Source organism: Cotesia typhae, unplaced genomic scaffold (assembly GCF_013202065.1).
Source record: "Cotesia typhae breed Kobodo isofemale line unplaced genomic scaffold, CoteBio_Ctyphae contig_27, whole genome shotgun sequence".
In the NCBI taxonomy this organism is placed as follows: Eukaryota; Metazoa; Arthropoda; class Insecta; order Hymenoptera; family Braconidae; genus Cotesia; species Cotesia typhae.
This window is the reverse complement of record NW_027423733.1, coordinates 2,229,812-2,243,430: the sequence shown is the minus strand read 5'-3', so window position 1 is coordinate 2,243,430 and position 13,619 is coordinate 2,229,812. Positions and strand designations below refer to the sequence as shown.

The window sequence follows — 13,619 nt, the reverse complement described above, 5'->3', positions numbered from 1 at the left end:
TATTAAATCGACAAATACTTTTTATGTAATCAATTAAAAATAATAAAATAGAAAATAAAATAAATTGAAGTAAATTTAAGTTTAACATGATTATCCACTTAATTTTTTATTACTTTCTGTATATGCATCATTATACATATCTAATGTAATGTCCTTTATACTATACATATTATAGAGCCTCTACTATAAAGCGAGTACAACATAGGATATCTATAGTAGGGGAACTATTTTATGCGCTGCACATTCTCGTAAACTAATCACATATATATATATATATATATATATATATATATATATAATCGGATAACGAGATGACCACAACTGGTTACGACGGCTAATCTAAGTCGTAACGCTCTTTATAGCAATAAATGAACGTTGCATCAACTGACGTGATGCGTACATGCACCAAACATATTATTATAGTGCATGAGTGAGTTTTCTGCAAGAATTGGACTTAAGTCATTCGAAAAATGAAAAGGAAAACTTATTAGATTCACACAATAAGAAAATTTCCGTCATTGTATCGAAAAATTTTGTGTTAAATATTTAACACTTGTATGTGTAAATTTTACACTTTTTGAGTCAAGTTTCTAAGATCTCGATAAAAAAAATTTAAATATTTAACATAAAATTTTTGACGCAATATTACGCTCAATTTTTTACTGCTTAGAATGCAATTTTAAGAAAGGAATGTTATATCCTATTTAGAAAAACGAATTAAATTTATTTTGGTCTTCGCATGTTTCAACCATTGGACCAGGAACCCAGAAATTTAGAGGGACAAATTTTATTATAAAAATTATTATCCGATTTATTTGATATGTAGATAATATTCTTAAAGAAAAAATTAATTCAATAGCTTGAATTACTTACAAAATTTTTAGAGTAACAAAAATATAGAGAATGCCTGAAGTTGCTTCGTCGACGTACGTGGCGATTTTTATTGATTATTTTTGTCACTATTTATTCGTCGATTATTTTATTCTTGTGTAATTGAAAATTTAATTTGTTAAATGAATTTACTTTTTAATTACGTTGAATTTGTTAAGTGTCATACGATAAATTTATGGGATGATTTCCTATATTGATTGTAGAAACAATAACTATGATTATGGGAATGACGCCCATAATATTAGAAAGTGTTCTTAGAATTTATGTTCTTTGTATTTATTTTTTAAATACAATATGAAATTAATGATATTATCATTTTTCATGCAATGTTATGCCAAATAATAATCTGACAACACATTAGATAATTACAAAGGCATCACCATGGAGAAATCACATATTCCGCACCGTCGAAACTAGTATGAAAAGTCTTTGATAGATGGCGCATGGCCGCAGAATTGTTCCTTTTCTACATACTTGACCTTGAAGTGATAAGTTCCAAAAAGAGTAGGATTTTTGTACTCTATTACGGAGTGTATCTGTTTTTGAATAAAGTTGTACAAACAACCAAAATAAATTTTGTATCAACTACGAAATAGTGCCATTCATATTGTCTAAGCAATAAAATAAAATCAGATATCGGTCCAAATAGTATCCACGATGAAATCGATCAAGCCGTTCAAAAGTTATAAGTGGTTCACATACTTACACACACACACACACACGCGCGTACGAACCTCATCGTACAAATAGTTAGGGAAGCTTTCTAAAGCTTTTGAGCAATTTGGAAAAATCTCAAAAAAAATAGAAAAAAAAATTTTTTTGGAAGTGGTTTTTTTGGAATAACATTTAAACGACTCAACCGTTCGATTTAAAAAACTGATCAGCTCTCAACCTTGCAAAACCACGTCGATCGCCGCCAATCCGGTCGAAATGGGTTGATTCGTTCGTGTTTTTTTTTTTTGAAGTTTCTCCGAAATTTCTACTTTGACCAGTTGAAACTTAGAAACTCTTTATAAAGCTTAAAAAACTGCGTAGAATGCCGCCAACCGCGTAAAAATCAGTTCATTCATTCAATAGTTATTGTGGTTTAGAAATCCAAAAAAAAAGTGTTAGTAGGTAAACAGGGGGTGATACTCAATCAAGGTAAAACAGATTCACGGTTCGCGTCCATGCTAGGGGGCCTACATTACCGACTGCGGGTTCGTGTCCTGTGGTGAATGTCGTCTGTAGATATGGGCGACCTGTTTTTACCGACAATGGGTGTTGTCGGTGGTAGATATGTATGACATTTTGAGGTTATGGATGAGGTTTTTATCGGTTGTTTTCATAGGTGGTGCTGGTGTTGAATTCTGTAATTTAAATCTATCCGTCATTTTCCCGCCATTTTTAAAATTTATCCGCTATTTGCCTACCATTTTGACTCCGCCATTTTGAATCTGCTATCTGAAATCTGCCATTTTGAATCTGACTTCAGCCATTTTATGTTATGAATCCACCATTTTGAATCTGATTTCCACCATTTTTATATCGAGCCGTCATTTTAAGTATAATATCCGCCATTTTGAGTCTGATTTCCGCCATTTCAAATTTTGATTCTGATTTCATGCATTTTTGTTAAAAAATGCACCTGTGATCTCAGCATCAATAATAGTTGCTTAGATCACAGGTGCATTTCATTGTTTATATTCTGAAAAGATTAATATATTCAAACTGTACGTATGAGGAGTACATGCGAGAAGATACGCCATCTGTCGAGGTTTCTGTCTACTTCTAAACAGGTCTAAACCTGTTCAAGGTCACGGTAACTGCGTAGTTCTCTTTGCTTTATTCCTAACTGCGTAGTAGATGACGTCATCATACAGGTCTGAGCCTGTTCAAGGTTGCGTAACTGCGCAGTTTTCTTTGTTCTATTTTTAACTGCGTAGTAGATGACGTCATCAAACCGTTTTTGAGGTAGAGGAGTGGGGGGTAACTGCGTAGTATCCTCTGGCTATAAAAGCAGCGCGCTCAAGCCGTACTTCACAAAAACGAAGTACATCTCTCGTGATTAAACAGTATTCAGTGTTATAAAATATAGTGAAGTTCAGTGTTGTGAAGTACGCGAGTATTGTCCAGTGTGCAAAAACTATTGTGTAGTGTACATCATCTATAAACAGTGACATAACCTTTAAAAGTGTACATAACCTATACACAGTGTACATAACCTATAAACAGTGTATATAACCTATAAACAGTGTACATAACCTATAATATTGTGTAAGACAGTAGTGATTCTCGTTCCAAAATGGCACAACATAACCTCATCGAGGCTCTCACGAACTTGGTGGACACTATTGCAGTCTCATATGCTGATCTGTTGGGAGAGCAGCTCACTGATGAACATCGTCAAAGGTGTTTACGAGTGTGTGAGGAGACCATTGAATACTTCAACACAATATTACTGAATCCTGGAACAACAATTCAAGTGAGACGAAGTATTCAAGCGCACATCAACTCGGTAACGGATGTGAGAACGGAAGAGGTTTGTCAAGCCTCTTACTTAATTTAACCCTAATAACTTAATCTGGATTTGTTCTAGATACTCGATTCAAGCGAATTCGGTTCTTTCTCGTTGTTGGTGAAGTTATCCTGGTGATATTTAATCCTACTAAGCAATTATCATGTGCTGGAGCAGAAGGTAGGCTAGTAGGTTACTATTACTATTGGTTTGGGTTATTGTTGCTCGGGGAAATTATTCTCTTAGGAATTACTTAATGCTAGTAGTAAGTGATTGGTTGGTTTGCGTTACGTACAGTACTTACATAGCCGTGCTTGTCGCTCATGTTGTTGGTTAACTTCAGTTTATGGAAGCTCACGACTTTCTGCATCCACTGCTCACCGCTGCTTGGCGACTCGGTAACCAAGTTGTTGGTGGAGATCTTAACCAAGGAGTCAAATGGAAGGACTTGGAGAATGCTTTTGCTGGTAACATCCAGACCGGATGTGTTATCAACCAACGTCACAAAGATCCAGCATCATTTCTCCAAGCCTCACGGGATATTATCATCAACAAGGTACAGAGTGTCTTGAGAGATCTGGCAGGGTTGAAAGTGAATGTTGAACTCTTTTGCATATTCCGGAAACAAGAAGATGTAGAAGAGCGAACGTCTTTCATCACCAAAAGCCGTGAGATTCTCCCTGCCACATCTCTTCAGGATTGGTTTAGTCAACATGTCTACGACAAATTACTTCAAAGAATTGAAGATTTTGAGCATGAGGGTTCCGGATGGAGTCTGCTTGGACCGAACAGCTTGATGGTAACCATGTCACGATTCACACCAACCCAAGTTGGAAACTCCACCTTCGTCAGATTGCCAAAGGATATTGTCAAGAAGAAGAATGCGGTTACGAACATCCAGAACAATGATGAGTTCTGCTTCCTGTGGTGTGTCAACGCTGCCTTGCATTCACCAGTATTGGTTCCGGGTGATCCTACAAGTTATCGACACTTCAGCGTCAGATTAAACTATGAAGGTATTCAATTTCCAATCAAACTTAATGATATACCAAAATTTGAAAAAATGAATGACCTTAGCATTAATGTATATGGTATAGAGTCAGAATTCACGGGTAAAAAGTCTGAAAAAAGTAATATTATCCCATTATATTTAAGTAACTTCGAGTCAGAAATACCAACAATACATTTATTAATGATTAAAAAAAGTGTAAATTATACTGATAATTTAGATAATATTGAGTCTGTCTATCACTTTGCATGGATACATAATCTTTCTGGATTAATTACAAGTCAAATATCTCTGGGTAGACATAAATTATACTTTTGTGATCGTTGTTTGAATCATTTCAAATTAGAAAAATGTTATTTAGAGCACCGAGTAGATTGTTTTATATCTAACAAAGTCCGCATGGAATTTCCCAGTGAAAAAAATAAAATTTTGAAATTCAAAGATTTTAAGTCTAAAGATACTGTGCCGTTTGTAGTTTACGCGGATCTAGAATGCACACTTGAACCCCCAGGAGATGATGAAAAGACAATTAATAAACATGTTCCACACAGTATTGCTTACTATGTACATTGCAGCTATGATAACACACTCTCCAAATTTGAATTAAACCGTTCTCCTGATTGCATAAACTGGTTTGTTAAACAATTAGAGTCATTAGCTCTGGACTTTGAAAAAATTCTAAAGAATCCCATTAAAATGAAACCTTTAACGAAAGAGCAACAAGATAGACACAATCAGGCAACTGAGTGTCACATCTGTGAAAAACCAATCACTTCTACAACAGATAAAGTCTATGATCATTGTCACTTCACGGGTAACTATAGAAACGCAGCTCATAAATCATGTAACGTTAATTATCAGAAATCTACCATTATCCCAGTTGTCTTTCATAATTTATCCGGCTATGACTCACACTTTATAATTAAATCCTTAGCTACAGTATTTGAGGGTGAAATTTCATTATTACCAATCAATAAAGAGCGTTACATTTCTTTCACAAAATCAGTTAAAAATACTTTAGTCTCTCTAAGATTTATTGTCTCTTTTAGATTCATGGCCTCCAGTTTAGAGAAATTAGCTTCATACCTTGATGACAAAGACAAACAGATTACGCGACTACACTACCCTGACCCTAACAAATTTAAATTAGCAATACGTAAGGGTGTATTCCCGTATGAGTACATTGACAGCATTGACAGACTAGACGAGAGACAATTACCTGACCAGGAATCATTTTATTCTAAATTAACAAACTCAACTATTTCCAATGATGATTATGCTTTTGCTCAAGTAGTTTGGAACGAAACATACAACCCCGAAACATACCTGATGTACTACGATGTAAATAATTTGTATGGCGCAGCGATGAGTACGTCTTTACCCAAGGGTAAATTTGAATAGGTTGAAAATGTAGACAATGTAGATCAGTTTTTCAATGATGATGAGAGTGTAGGCTACATCCTTGAAGTGGACCTACACTATCCTGAAAATTACATGATCTACACAAAGATCTACCTTTATGCCCAGAACATTTTGTACCACCTGGCAGCAAACAACAAAAATTAACAACAACTCTGTATGATAAGTCTAATTATGTAATACATTATAAGAATTTAAAACAATGTTTAGATTTAGGCTTAGAACTTAAGAAAATACATCGAGTCTTAAAATTTGAGCAGTCAGACTGGCTCAAGTCATACATTGATAAAAATACTGATTGCCGAAAATGAGCGAAAAATGAGTTTGAAAAAAATTTTTATAAATTAATGAATAACGCAGTTTTCGGAAAGACGATGGAAAATGTAAGAAAATATAAATATGTATATTTGAGAACGAAGTGGCAAGGTCGATACAATGTATCCGATTTAGTATGTAGACCTAACTTCCACAGTCTTACAATTGTCGATGAAGACATGGTTATAGTAGAACTTAAAAAAGCTAGAGTCTGCTTCAACAAACCAATATATGTAGGCTTTAGCATATTAGATTTATCCAAGACTTTTATTTATGACTTCCACTATAATTATGTGCTTGAAATATATGCAAAAACATCTAAATTATTGTACACGACACAGACAGTCTAATTTACCAATTCAATGTACCCAACATCTATGAAGACATCAAACGGGATATCTCAAGGTTTGATACTTCCGATTACCCACCTAACAATGTCTTCAACATGCCCCTTGTTAACAAAAAGGTTCTGGAACTCATGAAGGATGAGAACAATGGAAAAATCATGTCCGAGTTCGTGGATCTCAGAGCCAAATTGTATGCCTTCGAAATCCATGTTCCTGAGAAGGAAAAGGATAGGATTAAGAAACGGGCAAAGGGTATCGGAGGATCAGCCTTGAAGACTATCATGTTTGATGACTTCAAAAGATGCCTTTTTGAAAATGTGCTGTTAAAGAAAGAACAGTACATGATCAAAAGCAAAAAACATCAAGTGCACACAATAAAACAGGAGAAACTTGCTCTCAGTTGGGCTGATGACAAACGTCAACTCATTGAGGCAAGCACTGATACTGTGCCTTGGAGTTATAAAGGCTCCTTAGATTTTAAGAAAAGAAAACTTGTAGATGATGAAAATAATAATAAGAGACAAAAAGTTTTGTAATAGTAAAAATAATGTAAATATATTTTCAAGGATTTATGTATTAAGGTTTTGTAAATAAAAACAATGTAAATATAATTTGTGTTTTACATATCTGATTTATTGATCCAACTATTATGTTTAGTATCAAAGCCTAACCATTTAACATAATATTTATGTCCACGTTTTCTAATTACTTTTTCAACAAGATATACATCTGGATATTTGACTTTGCTGAGTTCTTCGTTGTAAAATCCGCCTTCAATTGGTTGATCCTGATAGTCCACGAGCTTGTACGTCGTTGGATTCGTATTCTGCACCGATTTGATTGTGAAGATTTCTGTTGTCCAGTTTGGCGTGTATCCTTTGTCAAAAACATGCTTGTACTTGCTGATTCGGACTTTGTCTCCAACTTTGAACTTCTGCTTCGATTTGGTTTTCAGTGGGTGATATATATTTTTCAACAGTTGTTTCTCCTGAGCAGCGGTAACATCGACAGGTTTCATTTTGATGGTACTGTGTTTGGTGTTGTTGTAAGTATTCACCAAGTCATCAAGTATATTAGTCCACTTGTAGCTGCCACGAGCTGTAAATTCTCGCCACATTTTATTCTTGAGTGTTCTATTGAAACGTTCACATATGGATGCTTTGAGATTGCTGAATGTTGAGTAAAGATTTATCTTGTACTGCTTCATCAGATCTTTGAATTCTTTGTTGTAAAACTCTTTACCCTGATCAACATGGAGATTCTTAGGTACACGACCTTGCTGGAGTACAGACTTCATAGCACTAGTGACATCTACACCACTTTTTGATTTAATTGGAACTGCCCAGGCATATTTAGAAAATATGTCTATGATTGTAAGCAGATACTTGTGTCCTTTATTGACTGTCGCATATGGAATCATCTCAACCAAGTCAGCTTGCCAAGTCTCATCGAGACCTCGGATGTCAACATGACGACGTTTATAGTTCCTGCGAGCTGGTTTGTGAAGCTCTTCAGCTATCACTGTCTTTTTGTCGTTCATCGAGTTTCTCAGTGAGATATTTGATATTATTTTGGTGAGAGGAAAGTACTGCTTTAACTTCCTCAATAGTCGTCTGCAAATTTCCCACAGCAGCTTTCAGTATTACTATTTCAGAGTGTAAATGTGAAATAATCTTTTTCTGTTCACTGTCTATACTTATATTCAGTTCAGACATCTGTCTCAGTACAAACTGTACTGTCGCCGCATCATGTTCATTTGAAGGATTACCGAGATTGCACAACCTTTTATTCTCAATGTTATAATTTCCATCAGAAGTTACATTGAAACCTCTACCAGCTGGTCCTCGTTGACCTAAGTTATTGTCCAGTGGACGTCCAAATATATCGATGCTCATGGTTGTGAACACTTTGACTGTCAGCGTGTGAATGATTTAATTTTCCAGAAGCTTTTAATATATAACTCCAGCCTCCCTAAGCTCTTCAATAATTGACATGATTTCATTCGTGTGACTTGGATTTCCAGCAGCTTGAGATGCCATAAGTAGTCGCAAACGATCAACTAGTTCATTTGGATCATCCCAGTGAACATAGTCCATTGGTAATCTCTGTTTTCTTGCAATCATATATTTTGGTAACCCTTTACCGAACTGGGTGATAAAATCAGCAATGTATTTATTAAACTTGATTGTTGTATCATCATAAATGGTACGATTTGGGTCATAATTTTTCCTATGAGCGTTGGTATGTTGAATTATGTCCAAGTACTTTTTCTTATCATCTGGGGCGATGAGTGCATCCTCTGGGGATTTTTTAAATAATAATTCCAACAACCCAGGAGTTATTGGATAAGTTTTTTCTTTGACAGTTATTGTATCATTTGCAAATGAAATAGGTGAATCACCCATATGCATTTCTTTATGTTTTTTACTTAAACGTTGTAGATAATTAGTGAGAAGAGGATTTCTACGAGCTGGAGTACTTGTTGATGGTGGTGGCTGAGTAATAGCAAGTGCTGTATTATCAAATGAACTTTCATCATCTGTTATTAAACTGTTGTATACTTCTGGATCATCATATAAAGATTTTTCAACCTCTTGTTTTTCAACCTGTGGTTTTTCTTCTTTTTTAATATTTTCCCCTTTCAACTTTGAAGATTCAACTATACTCTGGAGTGGTGTCACAATAGGCTTGAACATTTCCTCCATAGCTTTCTCAGCTGTATCTTTACCCAACTTCAACATCTTGTGCTTCCGTCGGATGGCATCACTGGCTTGAGATATCTGATGCAGAATATCTTTCTGCTTTGATATTTCTTCAGGCTTCATGTTGACAGGTTAACGTCTACAGCATGTATGACTATCACACTCTAAAGTACCTCAATTTATACTAATGAAGCAGTCGAATCCTTTGCGATACCTACCACTGTTCAATTCACTGTCTTTATCTATTACCACAAACCCATATTTATGCCAACATGCCGAGCATAAATCTCTGAATGAGTTGTATGACATATCTGTATTGACATGATCATTATAAATATGCTTCAGATTCATTTCATCTTGACGGAATAGCACGAGAAAGTTTGCGTTATCTCTAATCACATGCTTAGGTATTCGTGTATAAGTTTGACAGAGATAGAAGCTGTCTACATCCTTGTGTCGACCCATGCAGAAGAAAGCCTTGATGTGATCCTGTTTTTCACAAGCCACATCATCAAATATCATCAGGGAGTTAGGTTTAGCATCTTCAGGCTTGATTACAGCTTCATGTTCACTGAATGTGAAGAATCCAATACCATCAATCTGTTTAAGCAGCGTCTCCAGGAACTGATACTTTGGTTGGTTAAGAGACTTTGAGTAAAGATATATATTCTCAAACCTCAAACCGTTTGGATGTACAATAAGAGACAGTAGAGCGTTGGTCTTTCCACAGTTTGATGGTCCGCAAAACACTGCACGGATACTGTTGGGAAGTAAAGCACCGTGTCGTTTGAGTTTCACACCGGTTCCTTGAACAATTTGATCAAAATTGATAACTGGCAACTGAGCTCTTGGTTTGTTGTCCATGACTGCTGATTGTATTCTGAGCTCAAGAGGTATATATACCGGCTTATATAGATAAGCGAGTCAGTCTTATGACTGACATGTCTGAGAGCAGACGTGGTAAAGGTTTGTTCAACAACATAATCAATAAGCTCCCACTTGAACTCCATATCCCTGGGTACCAGTACTGCGGTCCAGGTACAAAGTTAGCTAAGAGGTTAGCTCGAGGTGATCCAGGTATAAATCCTCTGGACGCTGCGTGTAAGGAACACGATATAGCTTACTCGAAAAATCGTGAAAATTTAGAAGCCCGTCATGAAGCTGATAAAATCCTTGCTGAGAAAGCGTGGCAACGATTTCAAGCAAGAGACGCTGCTATTGGTGAAAAAGCTGCTGCTTGGAGTGTGAATAAAATCATGAAGTTGAAAAGACGTTTCGGTATGGGTCTTAAAAAAGAAAAACCTATTACCAAGCGTAAGACAATTAAAAGAAAAACAATGAAGCGTAAGACAGTCAAAAGAAAGACTTCCAAGAAGAAGGATGTTGCTCTGAGACAGATTGTTGATGATGCTAAAACGTCCATGCAGCCTGGTGGAGATCCAGTTAAAACAGCTCTTGGAGGTGTCCGCAAAGCTGTCAAGAAAGTTGGTGGGAAGAAAAACGTTCGATTGCCTCGTATTCTACCAGTTCCATCAAAGATTAGTGGAGTACTTCCATTCTTGATTCCCCTGTTTGCAGGGTTATCAGCGGTTGGTGCTCTAACAGGTGGAGCTGCAGGTGTTGCAAAAGCTGTGAACGATGCCAGCGCAGCCAAAAATCAATTAGCTGCAAAGAAACATCACAACTTGAAGATGGAGGAAATAGCTGTAGGTAGAGGATTATACCTCAAACCTTACCGCAGTGGTATGGGACTTTATCTGAAACCATACCCAGAAGGAGCTGGCTGCAAGAAGTCAAAAAACCAGTAGAGCTACCACATCGAGCACTGACTAACATCGACTTATTAAAATATGTCAAGCTGCTTAAAATTCCAAATTTTCGTGGAGTTTTCATGAGAAATGATTTACCAAAATTTGGACCAAAGACAAACGAATCAGCAATAATAAATTTAGATGATAAACTTGGGCCTGGTACTCACTGGGTTGCATACAAGAAGAATCATAATCAAGTAATTTACTTTGACAGTTTTGGTAATCTACAACCCCCATAAGACTTGATGAAATATCTCGATGTAGGTCGCGTAAAGTACAATCATAAAAGATATCAAGACTTTGATACAATCATATGTGGACATTTGTGCTTAAAATTCCTGGCTGGACAACTATAAATTGAAGTGAGTCGAGACAACAAGCGTCAGTCATGGCAGAGTCATTCACCTTGACACTATCCGGAAACTCCTCCATACTGGAGGCAAATTATTTTCCACCGATTGAGCTATCACCAACAAAAAATTATGTTCTTGGGCTTGTTAAGCTCCTAACATTTAATTCAATACCAAATATTGATGTTGTTGCTAATAAATTTTATGTGTCATCAAAAAGATCCAAAAGAAGTACAATCAAGAGATTTCAAGAAATAACTATACCAACAAGGAGTTATGAAATTAAAGATATTGAAACTTATATAAACAAGACATAACCTGAACTAAGTTTCACTTTAAAAGCAAACAACAATGAGTTGAGAAGTGAAATAAAATGTGATCAATATATAAATTTTGAACCTGAAGATTCCATTGGATCATTACTTGGATTTACCAACCGCGTGCTTGAACCTAACACAGCACATAAATCTGATTGACCAGTCAAAATATTGAAAATCAATGCTCTGAGAGTCGAGTGCAATATAACTACTGGATCGTACATCAATGGTGAGAAGAATCACACAATCCATGAATTTTTCCCGAGGGTTCTAGCACGATATAAGATAGTGGAATTGCCAACAAACATCATTGACCTACCAGTCGCCGTACGAGCAATACACAACTTGAGGCTCCGCATTGTTGATCAGGACGGGGGAATAGCAAATTTCCGTGGCGAGACTATCACGATAAGACTGCATATAAAAAGCCTGTAATGGGTATCATATATGAGACAAAGACTGGTAACGGGTATAAAAGGATTGCAGGATGCCCAAAGATCATCAATCATCATTGAGCTCTGAAAGTGTTGACACGTCAAAACGCAGAGTTCCTAAAAAGTCTAGGACTAAAATTACGTGGAAAATTCACAAGATAAAAATAAATTTTTGTTGTCTAGCTTGTGTGATACCATGGCGGAAATCTTAGATATAAAAAAATCAATTATTTTCGATGAATCTATTGCACACTGTGAAGCTCATTCACACTTGCCATATGCATCATCAACATTCAACAACAGTGATGAAATCAGGATTGCTGTTCAACATCAAGATCTGTGCTTGCTCTCAAGCAAGAGCACATTACATTTTTATGGAAGAATGAGGAAAGCTGATGGTACTGCTGTAAGTGCTACTACGAAGATGGTCAACATGGCTGTTTGTCATATGTTTGAAGAGATACGTTATGAGCTCAATGGCATAGAAATCGATAGATGTAAGAATGTTGGTATCACCAGTGTTATGAACGGATACGCTTCTCTGAGTCCGGGACAACAAAATATTCTGGAAAATGCTGGTTGGATTGTTAATGAAGATGACAACGAGCTGACTGATAATAGCGGTTACTTTGATGTCTCAGTACCGCTGAGTTTCATTCTTGGATTTGCTGAAGATTATCAACGAATTATCGTGAATGCCAAGCATGAATTGATACTGATCAGATCAAATACTGATCAAAATGCTTATGTTGTTACCGTTGAGAATGAAAATATTTCAATTACGATTCAAAAAATTGAGTGGATTGTACCGTATATAACAATGTCTGACAAGCAAAAAATCGAGGTGTTGAATTACATAACCTCCGATCCAGCTATCCCAATCAGTTTCCGGACTTGGGAATTGTATGAGTATCCACTGCTACCAGCTACCAACAAGCATATTTGGGTAATCAAAACAACAAATCAGCTTGAGAAACCTCGTTTTGTTATCCTTGGATTCCAAACAGCAAGAAAGAATCAATCGAATCAAAACGCAAGCGAGTTTGATCACTGCAGCATAAGAGACATTAAGCTGTTCTTGAACTCTCAGAGTTATCCATATGGAAATTTGAACCTCAACATTGTGCATAATCAGTATGCCTTGATGTATGATATGTACACAAATTTTTAAAGTGCATACTATGGAAAAGAAGCTGAACCGCTATTGGCTAAAAAAAATTTTCTGAATAAAGCACCTCTGTATATAATTGACTGTTCCAAGCAGAACGAGTCAATCAAGTCTGGACCTGTGGATATACGCCTGGAATTTGAATCATCAGCACAGTTTCCAAATCAAACTGCTGCTTACTGCTTGATAATTCACGATCGAATAATTGAGTACAATCCCATCAGCAGCACTGTGAGAAAACTTACTTAATGGTGCAGTTTGATCCCAAACCCACCATACATTACATGTATGTATGGGACTTTGCATCCAGACAAGCGAGGAAAGGACCATGGGAACAAGCAGCAAGAGACGGAGAACGA

General features: G+C 36.2%; 2 protein-coding genes across 2 annotated transcripts; one reads left to right on the top strand and one right to left on the bottom strand.

Annotated features, from left to right (window-relative positions):
• The first annotated feature begins 3,175 nt into the window (after nucleotides 1–3,175).
• Nucleotides 3,176–5,814, top strand: LOC141525688 (uncharacterized). Its single transcript, XM_074240250.1, has 4 exons — nucleotides 3,176–3,365; nucleotides 3,470–3,576; nucleotides 3,732–4,404; nucleotides 5,692–5,814. Exons 1-4 carry the CDS (start codon nucleotides 3,176–3,178, stop codon nucleotides 5,796–5,798), a joined length of 1,077 nt encoding a protein of 358 aa, XP_074096351.1. The 3' UTR covers nucleotides 5,799–5,814.
• Nucleotides 5,815–7,097: 1,283 nt separating this feature from the next.
• On the bottom strand, nucleotides 7,098–7,595 carry LOC141525687 (uncharacterized). Its single transcript, XM_074240249.1, has 2 exons — nucleotides 7,536–7,595; nucleotides 7,098–7,415 (listed from the first exon to the last, which is right to left on the bottom strand). The coding sequence occupies exons 1-2, from the start codon at nucleotides 7,593–7,595 to the stop codon at nucleotides 7,098–7,100; spliced, it is 378 nt and encodes a 125-aa protein (XP_074096350.1).
• Between the last annotated feature and the right edge of the window lie 6,024 nt (nucleotides 7,596–13,619).